At 41.5% G+C, this 23,043-nt stretch overlaps 1 protein-coding gene across 1 annotated transcript in view; it reads right to left on the reverse strand.

Moving 5' to 3' along the window:
- PGR (progesterone receptor) overlaps nucleotides 1-23,043 on the reverse strand; it is a gene marked incomplete at its 5' end in the record, with an annotated part of 86,327 nt that overhangs the window by 13,303 nt on the left and 49,981 nt on the right. Inside the window, one exon of the mRNA XM_081327737.1 lies at nucleotides 3,701-4,006. Coding sequence (XP_081183863.1) covers nucleotides 3,701-4,006 — 306 coding nt within the window. The remainder of the gene's footprint in view (nucleotides 1-3,700; nucleotides 4,007-23,043) is intronic.

The raw sequence follows: 23,043 nt of genomic DNA on the forward strand, positions 1-23,043 counted from the left end.
GTGGGCCTTAGAAAAGCTGAGCAACAACAAAGCTAGTGGAGGTGACAGTATTCCAGCTGAGCTATTCAAAATCTTAAAAGATGATGCAGTAAAAGTGCTACACTCAATTTGCCAGCAAATTTGGAAAACTCAACAGTGGCCACAGGATTGGAAAAGATCAGTTTACATTCCAATTCCAAAAAAAGGCAGTGCCAAAGAATGTTCAAACTATCGCACCGTTGCACTCATTTCACATGCTAGTAAAGTTATGCTTAAAATTCTACAAGCTAGACTCCAGCAGTATGTGGATCGAGAACTACCAGAAGTGCAGGCAGGATTTCGAAGAGGCAGAGGAACTAGAGATCAAATTGCTAACATACGCTGGATCATGGAGAAAGCTAGAGAGTTCCAGAAAAACATCTACTTCTGCTTCATTGACTATGCTAAAGCCTTTGATTGTGTGGATCATAACAAACTGTGGCAAGTCCTTAAAGAGATGGGCATACCAGACCATCTTATTTGTCTCTTGAGAAACCTATATGCGGACCAAGAAGCAACAGTAAGAACTGGACACGGAACCACTGATTGGTTCAAAATTGGGAAAGGAGTCCGGCAAGGCTGTATACTGTCGCCTTGCCTATTTAACTTATATGCAGAGCACATCATGAGAAAGGCAGGGCTAGATGAATCAAAAGTTGGAATTAAGATTGCCGGAAGAAACATCAACAACCTAAGATATGCAGATGATACCACTCTAATGGCAGAAAGTGAAGAGGAACTAAAGAGGCCTTTGAACTATGCTGCTGGAGAAGACTCCTACAAATCCCTTGGACTGCAAGGCGATCAAACCGGTCGGTCCTAGAGGAAATCAACCCTGACTGCTCTTTAGAAGGCCAGATCCTGAAGCTAAAACTCAAATACTTTGGCCACCTAATGAGAAGGAAGGACTCACTGGAGAAGAGCCTAATGCTGGGAAAGGTTGAGGGCAATAGAAGAAGGGGACGACAGAGAATGAGGTGGCTGGATGGAGTCACTGAAGCAGTAGGCGTGAGTTTAAATGGACTCCAGAAGATGGTAGTGGACAGGAAAGCCTGGAGGAACGTTGTCCATAGGGTCGCGATGGGTCGGACACGACTTCGCAACTAACAACAACATTAAAAACTACTTTTAAAAGCTGTTATCAAAAGGTAATATGTCATAATCACTGGAATCTATCAGTGTTCCTGCTTCAGGCTTAATATTGAAAACAGATAAAAGACCAGACAAGGTATAGAAAGATTCAATATAAGAAAAGCAATCAAATGGAACCTCAAGATCAGCAACCACCAGCTGCAACATTCCTATTCCTGCTCAAAATCTTGGAGCATCCATCTCCTTACAAAAGGACATCCATCTCCTTACACTGGCCTGTTGCTGGATAGCTTAGGTAAAAGGAATCCCGGCGGATTTGTTGCCGTCTATAGGGGGTGATGCTCATCTCCATTTCAAGGCCAGCACTGTCCGTAGATATGTGGCCAGCATGACATCATGGAGCATTGTTACCTTCCCACCAAAGTGGTGTCTATTTATCTACTCGCATTTGCATGGTTTCAAACTACTAGGTTGGCAGGAGCTGGGGCGAGGACAGGAGCTCATACCATTGCGTGGTGCTCAGGTCTCGAATTTGGTCTGCTGGCTTTCCAGTCAACAAGCCCAGTGTTTTAATTGCTGAGCCATCATGCTGTCCCATAAGCTGGATAGCTTATGCCACTAAAAAATCGGAAAAACTTTCTTATAATCGTGTCCATTCCGAAACAACCTTTCCCAAACTGATATCCTTCAGCTGTGACATACTACTGTTTAACACTGTGTATTAGATTTATATTTCCCCACTTCATTCAGGAGCTCAAGATGGTATATAAAGTGTTCCGCTTTCCTATTTTTTTTTCCCAAACAGTAATGCTGTGTGGTAAGTTGGGCTGCAAAAGAGCGAATGGTAGAAAGGTACTCATTGAGCTTCTGGGGCTGAAAGTGGACTACAATTTGAGTTTTCTCATTCCTGGACCAATATCTCAATTACTAGATCAACAGCTGTGCTTCCTTGGGGTACTTTGAACAGAATAGAGCTGGAAGGAATCTTGGAGGTCTTCTAGACCCTATATCATTTCAGACAAGTAGCTATCCAGTCTCTTCTTTAAAACCTCCAGTGATGGTGGACCCACAACTTCTGAAGACAAACTGTTCCACTGGTTAATTGTTAGGAAGTTTCTCCTTAATTCCACATTGCTTCTCTCCTTGATTAGTTTCCATCCCCCAGCCTCAGATGGGTGACAGGAGCCTGGAAAAGGCCTCCGGCGCTCAGATCGGGCCACCAGAGGGCCACAGAAGCATCCCCCAGGCTCAGATCCGGGCAGCAGCAGCCTGGAAAAGGCCTCCGACATCCTGATCCAGCCTCCAGAGGCACATGGAAGTGTCCCCCAGCTTCAGTTTTGTTCCCTGTTGCAAAGAACAGAGGCCTAAAGTACCATGAGATCACGCAAGATCAGTGGCATCAGTTCTTGCCCCACTGATCTCATGTCATCTTGCGTTACTTTAGGCCTCCATTCTCTGCAAACACACTGAAGGCCTGAAGCAGCCAAGAAAGTGAAGGATCTCGATCTTCGCAGGGTGGGTATTGAAGGCCTGGGGAGACCCAGGGTGGGGGTGGGGAGGGAGGGAATAACCAGGGTGAATGTTGAAGAGCCTCTGCAGTCGCTCATAAGGGCAAACAACTGCTGTAGTGCTGCAATATTTGTAATTTTCAGACTTGCACTAGGGGGCGCTTATCGCATAACACACACACACACACACACACACACACACATATATATATATATATATATATATATATATATATATATATATATATATATATATATATATATATATATATATATATATATATATATATATATATATATATATTGTAGATTTTCACGGGTATAGGTATGTAGGTCTTGGCATATTCGGGTCTTTTCCCATGTAGGATTGAGGGTGTCTTGGCGACGTTTTGACGAGGTCCCACTCGTCATCTTCAGGATGGTGTCTTCGGTTTTGTGCTTGTGCAAGCGAAGTGTGATCAGAGCTGCTGTCTCTCTATAAATACTGGTGGGGATGTTTGGGGTGCTGGCTTTGTTGCTGTAGGTGGATTGGTTGGCTGTGTTGTTACATCTCGATTGGTTACAACACAAAAGACTAACGAGCACACAGCCAACACCTCAGCCACACAGGATGTTGCAAATCAGCCAGCTAATCCCCTAATAATAACCTCATCAACCAATCAAGATGTAACAACACAGCGAACCAATCCACCTACAGCAACAAAGCCAGCACCCCACACATCCCCACCAGTATTTATAGAGAGACGGTAGCTCCGATCACACTTGACTTGCACAAGCATGAAACCGAAGACACCAGCCTGAAGATGATGAGTGGGACCTCGTCAAAATGTTGCCAAGACACCCTCAATCCTACACGGGAAAAGACCCGAATATGCCAAGACCTACACACACACACACACACACACACACACACACTAGAAATAACTTATTTTTTATATAGAAACAATTTATTATGGCATCCAACGACTTGTCAGCATTCTTCATAAACAACGTTGCTCAGAACCGCACACGGTGCTCTTGGTGAGATCTGAAAACAATGGAATCGGGTGACACAATTTCCAACATCAAAAGATCCTTCTTACCTGGTAATGACTTGGACCACTTGACTACAGAGAGGAGCTGCCTCTCACATAGGTAATTGAGGCTGGTCAACAAAGCACTTGAAGTTTCTGGTTTTGTGTTATCATAGCCTGCATAGATAACCTCTGGCTCAATGCTTTGTAAGACAGTGATCAGTGGAGGGATAAATTGAATGTCTTGACTCGGTGAAAAAGAAAGCCTCTGCACCAACGTTTGGCTTTCATTTGGAAGGGCTGCTGGCTGTTGAAGTGCGACAACATCTAAAGCTCTTAGCATTTTGACCTTATTAAACTTCTTAAACTTTCGACCTGCAATCCAAAGATACAAGGGTTAGCAGAAACATAAAAACAAAGCAAATAAAATGTTGCGATCTATAGAATGTGCCATTTAGTTCAATAAGCAAGGTATTTACATCATCACAATGCACCTTAAAAGTGGACCAAATGCCCTAAGTTCTGGGTTAATAATAAACCAAGCCAGGATACCTCCTGTGTTTATCTCATAAATAGTTTGCTCCTTGTCTTAATTTATCTATGAAGCCACAGCAATCTCCTTCTCTCCATTTGAAACTTACCTGGTACAAATAGCAATGATTAGAAAAGGATGGTGCTGCAATCTTCATGAGATTCTACAGGAACAGCATTGTGGATGAACTTGACTAATAATGGTTGCTTATCTCTTGAGCATTTAATATTCTGTTATTATCAATAGAACTAGGAAGGTTCAGTCTATCATTGGCCACTCCAAAGAGCATTTTGATTTTGCCTAGGCCAGAATTGTTGATGCCCGCTGTCATCAGGAGTTCCTCAAGTGGCTATTACTGAGATTTTTGGAAATTAAAGACCAGTCATCTGGCAAGCACCCCAACTGCAGAAGCTAATCTAGATTAATTCTCTTCACAGACTGAAAGCATGAAACAGCAACCAATAATCTTGGTTCAAAATACAAGGCCAACAGCCCTAGTCAACCTGAACAACCATGTCAGATGCTGCGAATTAAAACTCAGCAACATTTGAGGACCATGAGGTCTAAGCCCTTGGAGAAAATTTGTGCAGCTCCATCACACATGTAGTAAATACCCATAATTTTCTTTTATGGAAACGAAAATTACACATACGTTCCCAAACACAGCAACAGATTTATGCATGAAACAGGTCTTACAACTCTGAAGCAATGAGGGAGGAAGAAATGAAGGAAGATGTTTTAGGAAATGGATGAGTTTGCTCGCTGGCATAAGACAGCAACTAGGGAAAATATTAAAATATTAAGCAGTTGGAGTAGAAGACCCCACTGGTAGTATCAAAACTTCCCATTGAATGGGGAATATGATGAGCACTAGTTAAACTGTTGGGTACAAAATAACTGTTGGCCTGTACTTTAAGTTTACTTTGGTGGCCACTTATGTACTTTTATCTGTGATGTTGGTTGTGCTTTTTAATGGCCATTAGCCATGGTGAGATTGGTGGCCATAGAAAGTGGAATTCAATGAAATGGACTGGAATTAAACAAATAACCAGATAGTTGTGATGAGACTTAGGTTAGATGGCTGGTCAGTCTCCACGCCTCTTGGTTAGCAGCAATGTGCAGTTAAGCTAGGACTCTGAATCTTTAAAGATTGCAATCTTAACAAATCTTCCAAATAATAAACTTCAAAGCAAAGAGTGGCATCTATTTCTGGAGAAATTGTGCTGGACTAGTCTAAAGTAAGAAAAAAACCACCCCACCGTGATGTTAGATTCAAGTGGCACATGAAATAATGTAAAATAACTTGGAATAATGATCTATGGATATGTACCCATAAATATCTTTAACCTTATCAGAAGGGAGGGATGCAAATCAGTTAACCCAGATACTCTTCTACATTTCATTCTGTCACTTAAGAGACATCTTGATTTCTGGCTGACTGTTGAAACCAGACTAGGAGACCAAGGTTATGAATACTAATACCTTTATTATTACCAAAACCAAAGCTATGAATACTTTTAATATAAAGTTGCAGTAACAGAATGTAGCTAGTCTCCCTTTATCTTGGTGAGACCTAAGGAGGGTCATGACTGAGATACTTCCTCAAATTACATTTCTGCCCAGGACTCAGATTTCATTTATCTGCCTGTTACCTTGGTTGTGATTTTTCCTCCTGTTTTTTAATCATTAAAATTATTCCTTCTTCCCATTACACTAGCCCACCAAACAACCCTTTTAATTGCTAATGCTTAAATTCAGGCCGAGGCAACCAGTAGAAACACTCAAGTAGTCCTGATTAATATCAACCAGCCAACCCTGAACTTCTTTTAGTGCTTCTCACTCTCTGGCTAACCGAGGTGGCATTTTGCCAGGTATTGCAGAACACACCTTACTATCAAGCTTTAAGGTGTGAATTAATATACCAGTGAGTTCAAAATGGCCCCCAAAGCTCATTTGATTGTTGGATGGAAAAAGCTTTCTCTCTAAAGCTGATGAGAGCTCACTGCAGCTGAGCTATAAGGACAGACAGCAAACTCAGCTGCCATTTTGATGGCTCTAGAAAAATTGCAGGGCAGAAATCAAATTAATACCCACAACAAAAATGATTAAAAAGAAATATTAGCCCTTTCATATTACAGAGTTACTCTCTCAAACTTTCTTCTGAAACATGCAAGGTAGAAATATCCTCAGAAATGAGAGAGATGATATATAAAACAGAATAACAGATTTGGAAGGGACCTTGGGGGTCTTCTTGTCCAACCCCCTGCTCAAACAGGAGACCCTATACCACTTCAGACAAATGGCTGTCCGATCTTTTCTTAAAAATCTCCAGTGATGGAACACCCACAACCTCTGGAGGCAAAACCGTTCCACTGGTTGATTGTCCTCACTGTTAGAAAATTCTGAATTTGGTATATGTTGGTTTCTTTAACAGTGATGGGAAAAAAATGGAGGAAGGAGATTTATAACAGTCTTGCAAAAGAATTCATTCTAGATTTATCCCTTCTCCCCTTCAGCCCTCCGCCCATTGCCATCAGGAAGAAAGGGAAGTGAAAATAAACTGCATCAGACAATTCATCCTAAACAAACTTCTACCACTAAATGTGCATAATCTTTCCAACAGGTGAAAAAATGTGTAGCAATTTGTTACTTCTTGACAGAATACCACGATTCTGCCTGCAAGGTCACTGTGCCCCTGTAGTTTTCTAAAGCAGAGTGCTTTGTGTTCACTCCAGAAGGAGTGTACTCAGGTTGAGAGAACAAAGCAGAGCGATATATTAAGATTTCAGTGTGGAATCTGAAGTAACATCTTGTTAAAAATCTGACTTGGGAAACTATGTCAGGTCTAAGCTAGAGACGCCTCTTACATTTATATTTTTCCAGCAGACATATTTATCTACTAAAAGGTTAAATGCTTTAGATGGATATTTTATTGATAGAGCTCCTTTCTATGTCTCTATTTGCAGGAACTTTTTTATTTTTATTCTTTTGCTAATTAGTGTGATGTCCCAATTTCCAGTTGGAAAATTACCTTATACAGCGGGGGAGGGGGTGGATGGGGTGGTGGACAATGATGGCCCTTTTATGATTTGTGGACTTCAACTCCCAGAATTCCTGAGCCAGCTAAGACTACAAATCATTAAAGGGGCCATAGTTCGCCACCTCTGTTCTACAGAGAGCCCTTCACTCAGTCCTTCACTCAACTTCCCCACAGTCACATGATCAAAATTTGGGTGCTTGGCAACCAGCATATATTTACAACAGTTGCAGTGCCCTGGGATCATATACCATTTGCAACCTTTCCTAGCTGGCTTTCGACAAGCAAAGCCAATGGGGGAAGCCAGATTTGCTTAACAACTGTGTGACTCACTAAACAACTGCAATACCTGCATTACTTAAAACTGTCCTACCCCAACAGAAATTCTAGTTCCCAAATGTGGCCATAAATTTAAGTCAGTACTGAACTGGACACCTTTCACATGTCCTCAACTGCTGTATTCACCCCCCAAGCTAAGGAAGGGAGGGGGAAAATGGGTGCAAAAGGATAGGATAACAATTAGAGTACCTATTGATTAATTACAACTATTGTGCAGGAAAACTGCATAATCAGCTAGTTACATTATTGAAAGGGACCTTGGAGATCTTCTAGCCAATCCCCTGCTCGGGCAGGAAACCCTACACCATTTCTGACAAATGGTTGTTCAGACTCTTCTTTAAAACCTCCAGTATTGGAGCACCACAATTTCTGGAGGAAAGTCATTCCACTGATTAATTGTTCTGTGAGGAAATTTCTCCTTAGTTGCTTCTATCCTTGATTAGTTTCCATCCATTGCTTCTTGTCCTGCCTTCAGGTGAATTGGAGAATAGGTTGACCCCTCTTCTTTGTAGCAGCCCTTTAGATGTTGGAACCCTGTTATCATGTCAACCTAGTCCTTCTTTTCATTAAACTAAATGTTAAATAGCGGGTTCTCTGGCGCAGGAATGAAGACGCTGAACTGAGTACAGGGTAACTCATTGTTTATTTCTTGCTGGAACTGTACTGGGGAAATGCCTGCAACTAGCCGCAATATATAGTCTAGCCCAGGGGTAGGCAACCTCGGCTCTTTTATGACTCATGGACTTCAAGCATAGCTGACTCAGGAATTCTGGGAGTTGAAGTCCATGAGTCATAAAAGAGCCGAGGTTGCCTACCCCTGGTGTAGCCCCTAGGTGGCAGCCAATAGGTTTGAATCAACCATTGCCACCTGGAGATAGCCAATTGCAGCACAGGAGACTTAAAGTCTGGGTTGCTGGAGAGCCCAGTACATAACACTAAACATACCCAATTGTAGCATTCTTTATATATTTTACCCTCCAGTCCCCTAATCATCTTTGTTGCTCTTCTCTGTACTGTTTCTAGAGTCTAGAATCTCCCTGAGTGAGCTGAAGTTCATTAGATCTTTAGGGAATTTTCCAAGTTTCACAGTATCTGTACAGCTGAGTTACAGTTCATTCCACAGGAAATATCTTCAAAAATAACCCTCTGAGCCTAATTTTTGCTGCATTACTCATACACAGATCCTATCCTTGGATTCTTTCCTTTTATTTGTAAGTAAGGAGGTCACCCTTTACCTAAATTTTAGAGCGTACACAGAATTGCTTGTTCACTGAGAGAAGTAAACATATTCTTGTAACAGGAAAGTATACATAAAGGAAGTCCCATATTTAACCGGCCATACAAGAGACTTTTCAAGAGTTTATGATTCTCCTTATGTTTTGCTAATTCTCAACTCTTCCTAAAGTGTCACAGCCATGACATAATAAATATAATTAAGTAAGCTAAAAATCATGTGCAATTATGATCTGATCAGCTTTGCAAGGGAGAAGCACGCTTGTTTCATTTGTCCCTGTGATCACTAATGAAATTACGGTGACCTCACGGGCAAAGCTATTGTCTCCCAGCAGAGGTGGAACAATAGAGAACCATACTGTAAGGAAAATAGTGACAGAGTTGACCAAGGGCCAACTCTTGGAGAAGTGCAGGAATGCAATGTTTACAGTTAACAAAGAAAAATGCTTGATGCTGGTGCTGCAAATTAAATTGAAACACAAATGCCCTGTTGAAGAAAGTAGCTCCACCAGTGCCTCATACCATGATTCTGAAGGGTCTTACTGCAAGAAATGCAGGGGCAATTCAAAATTATTTTCCATCTCTGGTTTCAGTTGACGATAGACAGGTCAATGTTTACTCAAACTGTTGACCTTGCACTGAGATGTTGGGTTTGGCCTTGTAAGCCAACCAAGACTTTGCATTTGCCAGAATTGGGTTGTTGTTGTTTTTTAATATGGTGAGGTTTTGTTTCTAAACTTGTACTGCATCTTGAAATGCAACATGGTCCTTCCCTTCCAGCTCCCATGTATGGAAGGATTCCTTTCAACACCAAATAAGTTTCTGTTCCAAACTGAAAAATAATCAGAGAACATGCTCAGAAAACCTAACTGCAGCCTCCTTTTTTTCCCCCTCAGACTGATGGCGGCGCCTGGAATGGCTGCGGCTGCATTGGCTCTTGAAGGCAAATAGTTTTGGGAGGGATAGTAAGGGCTATAGGCCACAGGATCAGGAAGATTTTAATGTGTTTGAGCAACATGGTGGAACTAAGGTAATATACCACATACGACCAACAATCTTTGCTGGCCTGGCGAGTTTCTAGTTGTTTTGGAACTGTTGGTGAGACCGTTAAAAGTTGTTGGTGCTGTTTGAATTTGTTCTACCAGCAGCAAGATCTGACTGCTGGCCCAGTGATGGATTCTACTGCAAATCAGGGCTGTTTCCAGAGGAGGAAGAGGAGGAGAGGACCTGGAGCTTATGGAGCGAAGGAACTGGATGAGGCTGTCGGCAGGCCCAGAGGAAGAGAGAGAGGCTTTTGGAGGAGTTGGTGGCGGCGGCAGCAGCGTGCTCCAGGGGCGAAAAGAAGCAAGGCCTCTTTAAGGAAAGGGTGGAAGAGTCAGGATCAGAAAAAGGAAAGAGGGCGAGGTTGTCAGAATACAAGCAAATTTGAGGGCTAATCCACATGGAGCCCCATTTCCATCTGTCCTGTGTGCCATCGTTCACTCCCTAGATACTAAAATGGACAATGTGAAATTTGAGCGTGCCACGAACAAGGAGTATATATCGGAGGTGGTGACCCTTTGAGAGCTGTATGCAACGAAATTTCATTTTGATGTATGCCGATTGGTGTACATTCAAAGTGACAATAAAGTTATCATCATCAGATCTGGAGCATCCCAGTTTACTTTGCATTCATATCTACCAGGCTCTTGGTATTCAGAATCCCTGACAAGAATAACCAAGTATATGTATCTCCAGATCATCATTATGACTGGTAATAATCAAGCAAACACGTAGCTGGCTTGGCAAAGGAAGCAGAGGCCACATTCGACTGCTGGACACTCAACATTAGATGCAGGCCTGATCCAACTCAGAGCCCAATATGTGGATGGAAGCTCATGGGTTTGCTCTCCACTTTAGGAAGTGTGTTGGTTTCCTTTTTCCTTTTGGACAGTTCTACATTAATGAGGCACTCTGTGCGGGAGATGAATGGTTTCAAAACTTGATCAAATAAATGATGTATGTTCAACATGAAGACACCTAGTTCTTCCATATACTGTATACTACTGCTAACCTAGGCCTTTCTCATTCTAGGTTTATGGCCTTCCTTTTTTTTTAACCAGACACATAGAACTTTATGTTCCTTTTTATTCATTTCAGCTCATTGCTGTTAAAATGTGGGATCTCACACAGTAAAGATACAAGGAAACACATAAAGAAAGTATCTGTTAGCCTCGTAGCTTTATTGACTGAATAACAGAGTTGGAAGGGACCTTGGAAGTCTTCTAATCCAACCCCTTGCTCAGGCAGAAAACCATATACCATTTCAGACAAATGGTTGACCAGTCTCTTCTTTAAAACTTCCAGGGTTGAAGTATCCACAACTTCTGAAGGCAAACTGTTCCACTGGTTAATTGTTCTCACAATTAGGAAATTTCTTCTCCTTAGTTCTAAGTTGCTTCTCTCCTTGATTAGTTTCCATCCATTGCTTCTTGTCCTGCTTTCAGGTGCTTTGGAGAATAGCTTGACTCCCTCTTCTTTGGGACAGCCCCTGAGATATTGGAATACTGCCATCATGTCCCCCCTAATCCTTCTTTTCATTAAACTAGAAGTATCCAATTCCTGCAACTGTTTTTAATATGCCTCCAGTCCCCGATTACTTAAACTTTACACCTTCACATTCATGTTCCCCAACTCCCACTACTGTACTGGACAACTAATGTAAGGGATGTTGAAGACAGAGTGCTTGGTAGGATGGTGGCATGCATGGATAGTCCTTGTACAGTCCTTCATTTTATCTCATCACAGCAGTCTTCCACCACACATCACATCAGCTATCATTTCCTTCATTCATGATGCTGTTATGGCCAGGCTAAGAATAACTTGATGCTTTGAGGTCACTTTCACTCTTTGTTGACATGTAGAATTGTCTGAATTCAACTGACAATAGCTTGTTTGTTGTTTTGCCCATTTTTCTCTCCTTGGGATTATTCTCAGACAATTTTGCCTATCTTAAAATGGTGTCATCTTTGTTATTATAACACTGCCAAAGTTTGTCTAGATTTTTTTATAATCTTTCCCAGTTTTGTCTTATCTGCAGACTTTGTATTTGTCAGCTCAGTTCCCTCATTCAAGTCATTGATTTAAATGTTGAACAACAAAGGTCCCAGGACAGAACCCTTTGGCATTCTGCTCCACTCTGCTCTTCCAAACTGAAGAGAAGCTATTAATAAGCATCCTTTCGATATAGTCATTGAGGCAACTGGGAATCAATCTAACAGTGATGTCATCCAGCTTATATGTTACTATTTTATTAAAAATATAAGGAGGTACATTATCCCTATAGGATTTCCTTGATCTATTAAGCCAATCATTCTATCAAAGAAGGAAATAAGGTTAGCCTGTCACAATTTATTTGTGACAAGTCCATGCTGGATCTTGTTAATTGTAGCATGCCTATCCAAAAGCACACAAAGATGCTGTTTGATAATCTGTTTGAAAACTTTGTCCAGTGTGGGCATCAAGCCACAGGTCCTCTTGATTCCTCTTATGGAATATAGGGATGAAATTTGGTTTCTTCCAGACTTCTAGGATATCATCTGTTACTGGCAGTGGTTCTGTGATCATCCCTGCTGGAATGTAATTCATCTGGTCTTCAAAGTTGGATTCATTTAAATTAGCTAAGAATATTAATGTTTTGAATTTTGGTGTTGAAAAAAACAACTCCTGAGAATACTGTGGACATCAAATAAAACAAACAAATGGATCATTGAACAACCCCGAATCCTCACCAAAGTACAGATGATCAGGCTCAAATTATCCTACCCCTGACACATTATACAAAGACCTAACTCTCTGGAAAACACTGTAATCCTAGGAAAGATAGAAGAAAAGGTCGCCAGCATCAAGGTGAATTGACTTGGTTACTGTCATAATGAATGTATTGCTTTAAGACCTGAAAAAACAGGTTAGGGACAGTTATGGAGAAAATCTTTCTATGCAGTCTTCTCTCTTCTTGTCTACCCTATACTGGAGTTCCCTTATTTCTGCAATGGCATAATGATTAACAATTATCCTCTTTGACCAATTCTCTCTTGGTGAAGCTTGGAATCAGCATAGCAGATTACCTTGCCCTTCTGTTCCACTTTCTGTTAACTGAAATTGTAAGAACAAGAACTTGTTGGATCTATGACTTTTTGCATGTCTAGCAGACACCAGGATAATTCAAATCTTCCAGTAACATTCTTGCATATTTCTTTGAAAGATTCCTCATCTGGTGTAGAAGGCTTTATTTATATCTTTTGCCTGCCAATGTGACTTCCAACAAACTCCTCCAATGGCTTCACTTGTATTGAATGAATCTTTATTGTCAAAGTACAACTATGTATACATTGAGATTAGCTGAGCCTCCCTTTGTGCTCCCACCCCCCAACACACAGTGACAACAAACCCTCCATCTTACTACACCATGTGAACCAACTACACCACACACCGGCCTCCCAAGTCAATTCTGCATAAAATTCACACAAGTTATTTCTCGTTCAAAAGCCTAACAGCCCACGGATAAAAGCTGTTTTTCAGCCTGTTGGTGGAAAAAAAGAACTCTGTTTCTTTCTCTTTTTATCCTTAACTAAATACTTTCAGTACCAATGCTGAATTTCTATGCAATTATATATATTTTTTCTTTACAGTACAGTAAAAGACCTCTTTCTATTAGGTCTGCTCCTTTAAAGAAAATTGTAGTTTTCCAGTGCTGTAGACCAACCATAGTATCATCCTACCATGTTTCAGTAGCTACCACAGTACACTACATTAGCTACAACATCATATTTGCCTTTCTCAGGATCTCTAGATTTTCCTGTTTATTTCCATACTTTGTTGAATTGGTTAGAAACATCTGCGGTTCTCAGAACCACCTACCACTTACTATAATTTCCTGTGAAAATGAGTTTTCATCCTAAATCCCCATTTCTGTTTCTCCCATTATGTTCTGCTTCCCTGGCTGCTGACCTCGAATGCACATCCTCCTGGGGAAAGAGAGGGAAGCACCTGTCAAATACTTCCTTCTCAGACTTTGTAAAATGTATCCCATCTCTTTCCAGACGTCAAACAACAGAATAATAGAGTTAGAAGGGACCTCATTCTAGTCCAACCCCCTGCAAGAGATCCTATACCATTCTGACAGATGACTGTCTAGTCCAGGGGTAGGCAACCTCGGCTCTTTTATGACTCATGGACTTCAACTCCCAGAATTCTGGGAGTTGAAGTCCATGAGTCATAAAAGAGCCGAGGTTGCCTACCCCTGGTCTAGTCTCTTCTTGAGAGCTTCCAGTGATGAAGCACTCAGAACATCTGAAGGCAAATTTTTTCAGTGGTCGATTGTTCTCACTGTCAGAAAATATCTCCTTATTTCTAGGTTGAATCTCTCCTTGATCAGTTTCCACCCATTGTTCCCTGTCTAGCCTTCAGGTGCTTTGGAAAACAGGTTGACCTTTATGAAGATTGAATAGGACATTGATCTAGAACTCCAATCCTTCTGTTGTGACATGCATAGCCACTTCACTTTCAGAATCCTGTTTTCTCTTCTTGCATCATGACCCTCAAATAAAAGGAACAATGGAAAAAAAATACCTTCCTTCTTAAGACCTTTGTAATCCCCAGAAACTTTTTCAAGGTCTGTTCTAATTATGTCTTTCATCCATTCATGGATTAAGGGAGGAGTGTTAGTTTCCAAACCTTGTTTATAGGAGAAGACAGAACAGTTACAGAAGACAGTGTTTGATGAGTGAAATTTTCTTAGTAACTTTGGAAGTCATATTTTCTCTGTCGCACCTTGGAAGTCAACACTTCTCTCACAATGTTATATCAGTTCTATACATAGCTGCCTCTCCTTAGTAGAGAATCATACACCACTACAACACATGTGTTTTTCTCAGGGTGGCTGCTTGCTTGTTTGTTTTGGTCCATGAAGGTCAAAATGCCTCCTTCTACAATAGTCAATGACAAAGTTTACTTAGGTGACTTTCAATCAACCTCTAGAGGGAGACCTTCACAATGATGTCTTAGTTTCTTAGAACCAAGTACTTCTTAATCCAGGGGTCTTCAAACTTGGCCCTTTTTATAACATGTAGACTTCCGTTCCCAGAATTCCTGAGCCAGTGGTGCCTGGCTGAGGAATTCTGGGAATTGAAGTCCACAAGTCATAAAAGGGCCAAGTTTGAAGACCCCTGTCTTAATCCTTTTGCTTCTTTGGGTCATATTAATCCACATGTGTGCTTCTGCCAAAGGGTTTTGTTCTTGTTCTTAGGTATTCTTTTCACCTCCTGAAGAGCTTAGCTGTCCTGTTCAGAAACCTCTCATCTTCCCTCTTTCCTCAAGTCCTTTCACTTTCTCCTCCAATAAAGAAACAATTTTACACTTGCAGTAGGTGTAGTTTTAGTCCTGTGTAAGCAGGAAGGCTAACATCACAGTGATGCTTCACTGTCCATGTTGCTCAGAGACTGCCTTGCTTTCTCCTTTAATCAAATCTCCATGCAAATATTCCCTGTCTGCTTGCTCTGGCAGCAAGCTCCCCAAAGTTGCTTCTCTGAGTGAAGACCAGCTTAGATTGAATGACCAAGAGAAAAGAAGAGGAATAAAAGGTTTTAAAAAACTGTCTTCCCTCTCCACTTCCTTTGTCAAACTTGTGTTTGCTTTCCTTGTTTGCTTATTAAGTGAATGCATATCTGTGCAGATATGTGCAGGTGCACTAAATGTATTATTTTTTATAAAACAGGTGGAGTGTTTCTTCTGTTTTGAACAAAGGGTCATTTTCTAATTTGGCTCAGTTTCTAGAGCAATCTGCACTTATTTGTGACATATTATTTGTCTCTCCCATTCCTGGGTTTCGAGTAATAATATACCCAGCAATAGTAGCAAAACAGCAAATCTCCTTTGAAACAATGAAAGAAGAAGGAAATCATAGATTTTATTCTACTCCTAATCCTGATCTCTGGCTAGCTTTGTCTCCACCAATCAACAACTAGTATTTATTGTGAACCATTAAGATGAAGTTGCTATTCATTGAACAAAATGGCATGTATCTTTTCAAAATGTGGAGATGCTATAGGATAAAAACAAAGCACTACATTAAATCTGATTCATGTTGAAGTTGTGAGAAAGTAATCACGTAGCAGCTTACCAATATGATATTATGGCCAGCACAATGGATAGTATTCATTGGGTAACAACTCACGTAGCTCAACAATCAGCTTCTGCCAGCAGTAAATTTACCTCAGCTAATCCAATTTTATGTAGCCTGCAAAACTTAGAAACCATGAATATACTCTGAATAAAACTAGATATGACATTAATTGGATGAATTCAATTAACTGGCACAGGTTTTATTATAACTTCCAAAGGGCTATATTAGCCTGCTGTAGCAAAAAAAAAAAATCTTCTGGCCAACAACTTTATTATGATACAAGTCAGAAGAACACAATATGGTGCCTCCTGGCACCAATCAGCACACTCTTGGTCTAACACAGGGGTATCAAACTCCCGGCTGGCGGGCTGGACATGTCATCCGGAAGCCACGCCCACCCCATTGCCAGCAATGGCAAAATAGTCCCGATACGTCTCGCGATGTTACGTGACGTTGCGAGTTTGACATGTCTGGTCTAATAGAGGATCCCTGTCTTAATTATTTAATTAAAATAAATTGATGGAAAGCTAACTGCCTACAGAGCAAAATGTCTCTTGACCTCACATTGGCTCTGTTATGTATGCAGGCACCTGCATAGCAACAGCCACCAGGGGGAGTTGGTCTGAACGGTTTCGGCGGGAAACCCAGTTTCGGCGGGAAACCTAGGGCCAACCCCATTGGCTGTCCGCTTACCTGGCCGGGTATTTAAGGAGGCCAGGTAACCCTCACTCCCCAGTTCACTACCCCCCTCCAATAAAGAGCTGAACTCACACACCGGCTGGCGTCTCTTCCTTGCGTCGGACCCACTACACAATAGGCTCTGTAGGCATTTTCATAAAATAAAAAATTAAACTAGGGGAAAGAGAGCTCAATTGTGCACTTTATTTACAAATTTCGTACAAGATGCACATTTTATACATAAACCGAATACCATTTCATAGAAGAATAAAATGTTAAATACAGTGGTACCTTGATCCTCATCAGAAATTCAATCTGGAATATGTACCAAATACTGTACTAAAACTGATGGGTACCAAGAAAATCACGTGACTTTCAGCTGGAAGAAATAGTGAGTTATGAGGCAGCTGACATAGGCAAGTTTTTTTTCTCGCAAGTGGACTACCTGGAGAAAGATGAGTACTGGGACAAGATTTCGCTAGACAAACCAGACTTTCTCCCATGGAAACCAAGGTCATCGGCTGCTCCCAGGACTCTAGGCTGCGCGTTTCGTGAAAAGCCCGCCAAGTAGTTGTGTTGCGGAACATAGTAGCTTGCATAGCTTTAGGGGTGGGATTTTTCAACTTTGTATTGGGGATTGTTACGTGTCTATTCAGACTTGGTTTCACTTCTGAAGTGCCGATACTTTGTATCAATAAACATGTTCTTTGAGGAATTTGCAAGCCTTGACATTTTGAAAGTATTGGAGAAGAACTAAAGGCAATATTGGAAGAAAATATATGTCCCTTTATATTGTCCACATCACTGTTAGATTTTTTTAACAGCATGCACAAACTTGCTTACAATTAAATTTTGTCATCAAAGTGTAGAGTAAGATTTGTTAAAGAAAATCTTATTCCAGTTGAATGAGCACAAGATAGTGTCCATTTCAATACAGTATTTAGTCTTGGAAGGAGAAGACAGCAAGGTCTTCATTGCCACTTCATTTAGCAGCTCATTTTGTTTCTGCAACTTATCCAAATGTCCTCTGGTAATGATCTCCCTCCCTCCTCTCCCTCACCACTCTTTCTCCCCCCTCTCTCCCCCCCTCTCTCCTTTTCTCTCAATGCAGAGATTTGCTAAAATGTCTCCTTCATTCATTAATAGTGTTGTGACTTGTATTAATTATGAATAGAATGTAATGAGTGGATAATGGTTTTTAAAGCCCTACATGGCATGGGTCCGGAGTACCTCGGGGACCACCTGCTGCCGGCGTCAACTTCCCTCCGCCCTGTGCATTCCCACAGAGAGGGCCTCCTCAGGGTGCCACCGGTCAGAGAATGTCGGCTGGTGGCCCCCAGGGGGAGGGCCTTCTCTGTGGGCGCCCCGGCTTTATGGAATTAGCTGCCGGTTGAGCTCCGGATGGCACCTGACCTTCGCTCCTTCCGACGCGACTTGAAGACCTACCTATTTGAACAAGCCGGCCTGGCCTGATGGGGGATGCGTTGGGGTTTTTATTGGGGATTTTTTACATTTTTCTACTGTTTTTAGTTCGGGCTCGTATTTAATTCTCTTTTTAATTTTTGTAATTTGTATTTTTATATATGCCCTGTTCACCGCCCTGAGTCCTTCGGGAGAAGGGCGGTATACAAATAAAATAAATAAAATAAAATAAATAAATGGAACTAAATGTGTGTAACTAGGCAGTTATTCCAGATCCCATTCATACAGTCTTGGATAAGGACCAAAATGTTTTCAAGGAAAAAACCCCCAAGAAAGTCCAGCTGTCTTTTGAAAAACACCTTTGGGACTAAAGGACAGAAGCTATCCACCAATATTATGGTGCTGGTGATGACCTATAAAGCCCTAAATGGCATGGGTCCAGATTATCTTAGGGAGCACCTGCTGCCAGCATCAACTTCCCATCGTCCTGTGCACTCCCATAGGGAGGGCCTCCTTAGGGTGCCGCCGGTCAGGGAATGCCGGCGGGTGATCCCCAGAGGGAGGGCATTCTCTGTGGGCGCGCCTGCCCTTTGGAATGATTTACCTGTGGAACTCTGGACTGCCCCCGACCTGCGCTCGTTTCACCAGGACCTGAAAACCTGGCTTTTCAATCTATCTGGCCTGGACTGAGGGGGTTTTTAGTTTCAAGTTTTTAACATTGTTTTATTGTTGGGCTATTAATTAATTTTGTTGTTGTTAGCTGCGAAGTCGTGTCCGACCCATCGCGACCCTATGGACAACATTCCTCCAGGCCTTTCTGTCCTCTACCATCTTCTGGAGTCCATTTAAGCTCACGCCTACTGCTTCAGTGACTCCATCCAGCCACCTCATTCTCTGTCGTCCCCTTCTTCTATTGCCCTCGATCTTTCCCAGCATTAGGCTTTTCTCCAGTGAGTCCTTCCTTCTCATTAGGTGGCCAAAGTATTTGAGTTTTAGCTTCAGGATCTGGCCTTCTAGAGAGCAGTCAGGATTGATCTCCTCTAGGACTGACCGGTTTGATCGCCTTGCAGTCCAAGGGACTTGCAGGAGTCTTCTCCAGCACCATAGTTCAAAGGCCTCAATTCTTTGGCGCTCAGCCTTTCTTATGGTCCAACTTTCACTGCCATACATTGCAACTGGGAAGACCATAGCCTTGACTATACGCACTTTTGTTGACAGGGTGATGTCTCTGCTTTTTAGTGTGCTGTCTAGATTTGTCATGGCTTTCCTCCCCAGGAGCAAGCGTCTTTTAATTTCTTGGCTACAGTCCCCATCTGCAGTGATCTTGGAGCCCAGGAAAATAAAATCTGTCACTACCTCCATTTCTTCCCCATCTATTTGCCAGGAATTGAGAGGGCCAGATGCCATGATCTTGGTTTTCTTAATGTTAAGTTTCAACCCAAGTTTTGCACTCTCCTTCTTCACCCGCAACAAGAGGCTCTTTAGTTCTTCTTCACTTTCTGCCATTAGAGTGGTATCATCTGCGTATCTTAGGTTGTTGATATTTCTTCCAGCAATCTTAATTCCAACTTTTGATTCATCTAGCCCTGCCTTTCTCATGATGTGCTCTGCATATAAGTTAAATAGGCAGGGCGACAGTATACAGCCTTGTCGGACTCCTTTCCCAATTTTGAACCAATCAGTGGTTCCATGTCCAGTTCTCTCTTTAATTCTTTTTAATTCTATTTTTATCTTAATTTTATATTGTCTTTTAAATATTGCCCTGTAAACCGCCCTGAGTCCTTCGGGAATAGGGTGGTATAGAAAACTAAATAAATAAATAAATAAATATCTTAGATATCTTCAACTATTGATAACTCTAAAGCTGCCTGTTGTGTCTGTTATCATTAGTTGGTCTTCTTTATTTTAGTTTTAATCTCATTTTTTCCCCACTGTGCTCTTTTACTTTTACTACTAAAACTTCCAAATACCTTGCATTTTCAGCTGTCAGAGTAGTCTCCTCAGTGTGCCACAGGTTATTTGTGTCTCAGCCTCCAATTTTAAAACCATGCTCATTGTCTTCTAATCTAGCTACTCTCAATAAGTATTCAGCTTCCTCTTCAAAGTGGAATGTATCAAACAGTTCTCTTGTCTTTTGCCCAGCATGATGGCTGGAATTTTTTAAATTCTGTGTATTGGCTCCACCCATCCCATAATAAAGCTGGCTTTGGGCACTTTCCAAGCTTCTCAATTATGTTCTGACACTATGTTATGTTTGTAAGCATAACAAAGATAGAATTTTTTTAAAAATACAGACCAATACATAAATAGATTTTACTGGTAGCTTGAAGTTACATCAGAAGTAAACAGCCACACAGTTGGCTTCTTTTATCTACTTTTTCCACTCTACCCACAAGTAAAAACATTACAATTCAAAACAGATATTCATCTGGGTACTGCCACTGAGTGGATTCAAAATCCACCCCGAATGTTTTATCTTGGGATTAGCTAATGGATGCTTTTCCCCAAGATATGATTAATATGTGTTATAGTGGCTAACCTTAGAATGCATTTATTTGGCTGACATCTTACCTTTGCACAAACCTCAAGGAGGCATATATAGTGCTTCCTATGTCAAACAGGAAATCAGGAAACCCAGGAAGCTCAAATGAATATAAAGATTTATTACAAGCTTAAGATCTCTACAAGAATCTCCACTAGAATTTGACTCTCTACAAGAGTCAAAGCAAACTAGTACCAGGGCAGATAAGAGTCAATGGAATTCAAGGTGGGCTGGACCTAAATCTCTTCCATGTGCACTCGAGAGTGATGGCACATTTGACTCCTCCTTCGGGCTCAGCCTGTTTATCTCCTACATCCTCTGCCTATTCTTTCCAATAACAGCAAACTTTGAGGTAAGTTGGATTAGACAGAATGACTGGCCAGAGAGTTTTCATAGCCCAGATCTCTCTATTTCTAATCCAACACATTAACCATAACACCAGACTGGAAGAATGTCAGATTGTTTGGAAAAGCTAGCATAACCACCATTGTGTAGAATAGTGGGGAAGACCCATCTATGTGGCTGCAGGAGAAGAAGTATAAGAGAGAGCCTTCTGGTTATCTAAGAGGTCAGTGAGGATAGAGAGATCAGCATTTATAGCAATGGCACTTAGACTAATATACCGCTTCATAGTGCTTTACACTTACAGCACTCTCTAGGTCAGGGGTAGGCAACCTTAGGAGTTGAAGTCCACAAGTTATAAAAGAGCCAAGGTTGCCTACCCCTGCTCTAGGTGGTTTACAAAGTCAGCCCCCTACAATCTGGGTCTTCATTTTACAGACCGCAGAAGGATGGAAGGCTGAGTCAAACTTGAGCGGCTCAGGATCAAACTCCTGGCAGTGAGAAGATTCAGCCTGCAATACTGCATTCTAATCCCTGTGCCATCACAGCTCTTCAAAAACTTCACAATTTCATTTCAAGAAGTTCATAAATGCAATCAGCTTAGGAACTGGTGACTGAACTTGCTGGTTTTTCTATTCCCTGATTTTCTTTATTTCGTGTCCCGTGCCATTTAGACTGCAAAGCTACATGCAGCCGTTATCTGCATGTGGGATTTAGGAATTTAGCAGTGGCGACAGCATACTACCTTTAAGTAGGCACAAATTCCTGACTCATAGATTATCATCTTTTAGCCAAACATACTACATGGATTATTATGGAGATAAAAGGGAGAAATACAGTATAATTATACTTTTTAAAAAAAAAATAATTATTTTTTTATTCCAAGAGATGCCCATATAATACATTCACAAAAACAATGAAAGTAGTAAAACCCATTATTCATATAACCTTGGAGACATGTTTAGCACCGCTGTAGGAAGAAATCATTGTTCTTCATTCGATAAGGGAAGTGTAATCCATTTGCTGCATTCCTACACAATGATTATCTCCAATTCTTTATAACCTTATCTCAACAAGGAAAAGCAAACATGGTATATATACACTACTTGATCACTTGGCTCTGCCTGATTGCTAGAGCAATGTTCATGGTTCGTACAGCTTTAAACATTATCTCTGGCTTGTTCCTCTCCAAATAGGTCAGAACCATAACTCTGGGTTCTTGGGTGGTGACTGTAGCTTGTTAAGGGACAAACAGAACAGGGATCCCAATTTTGGATAACGCTAAGTAAGCCACAGATAGGTCTGATTAAATATTCTGCTGGCAGAAGAAAACAAAGGGGGGGGATTGGAATACTAGCGCATTTGCTCATCTTTGATAATGTGCTGAGTACAGCTACCAAGCTTTGTTAGCCCTGGCATCATAAATAGAACAGACTGAGTTTCTGGATGAATACCATCTTGTGCAATGCAAGATTTGGGCTGGAAAAGAGCAGGTGAAAATGGAGTAGCCGTAGTTGTCTTTATAGATACAGGCAGAAACGTGGACTTTTAGCTTCCAATGGTGGATAATCCCTATCACCTTCATCCAAGTCATCGTCTTCATGCTTATAGTCTTCCACTTCGTTTCCCTTCCTACTCCCATTTAGAATACCTTTAAGCAGGGCTCCCCAATCCCCAGGCCATGGCCTGTTTGGAACAAGTGGCAGGTGAGCATACCCGGGCACACAGCTCCACTTGCATGACTGGTGAACACATGCGCTCCCGTGCAAAGCTCCATTTTCACAAGCGGCAGGTGCCCGCACCTGTCACTCCTGCAAATGAAGTTGTACATGCTCACATGCATGTTTGCCACTGGCATGGAACCATCCCCTCTTCCCCACCCCATCTTTGCCGGTCCACCAAGCTGGAAAGGTTGGGGGCTGCTGCTTTTAAGCACATATTCCCCATGAAAGATCCTGCAAGAACAGAATGATTTTTTGGGGGGGGAAACAGCTGAGCCAGCCAGAATATCACTAGAATCAAAAAGAGGCATCCAATCAGCAAGCAGGTAGGGGGGGAAAATAGAACAATGAGGATCATAGCATCAGTTGATAGGCTGACTTGTTCATGATGGAATCAAATGCTT

The sequence above is a fragment of the Vipera berus genome, assembly GCF_964194415.1.
Source record: "Vipera berus genome assembly, chromosome: 4".
Classification (NCBI taxonomy): domain Eukaryota; kingdom Metazoa; phylum Chordata; class Lepidosauria; order Squamata; family Viperidae; genus Vipera; species Vipera berus.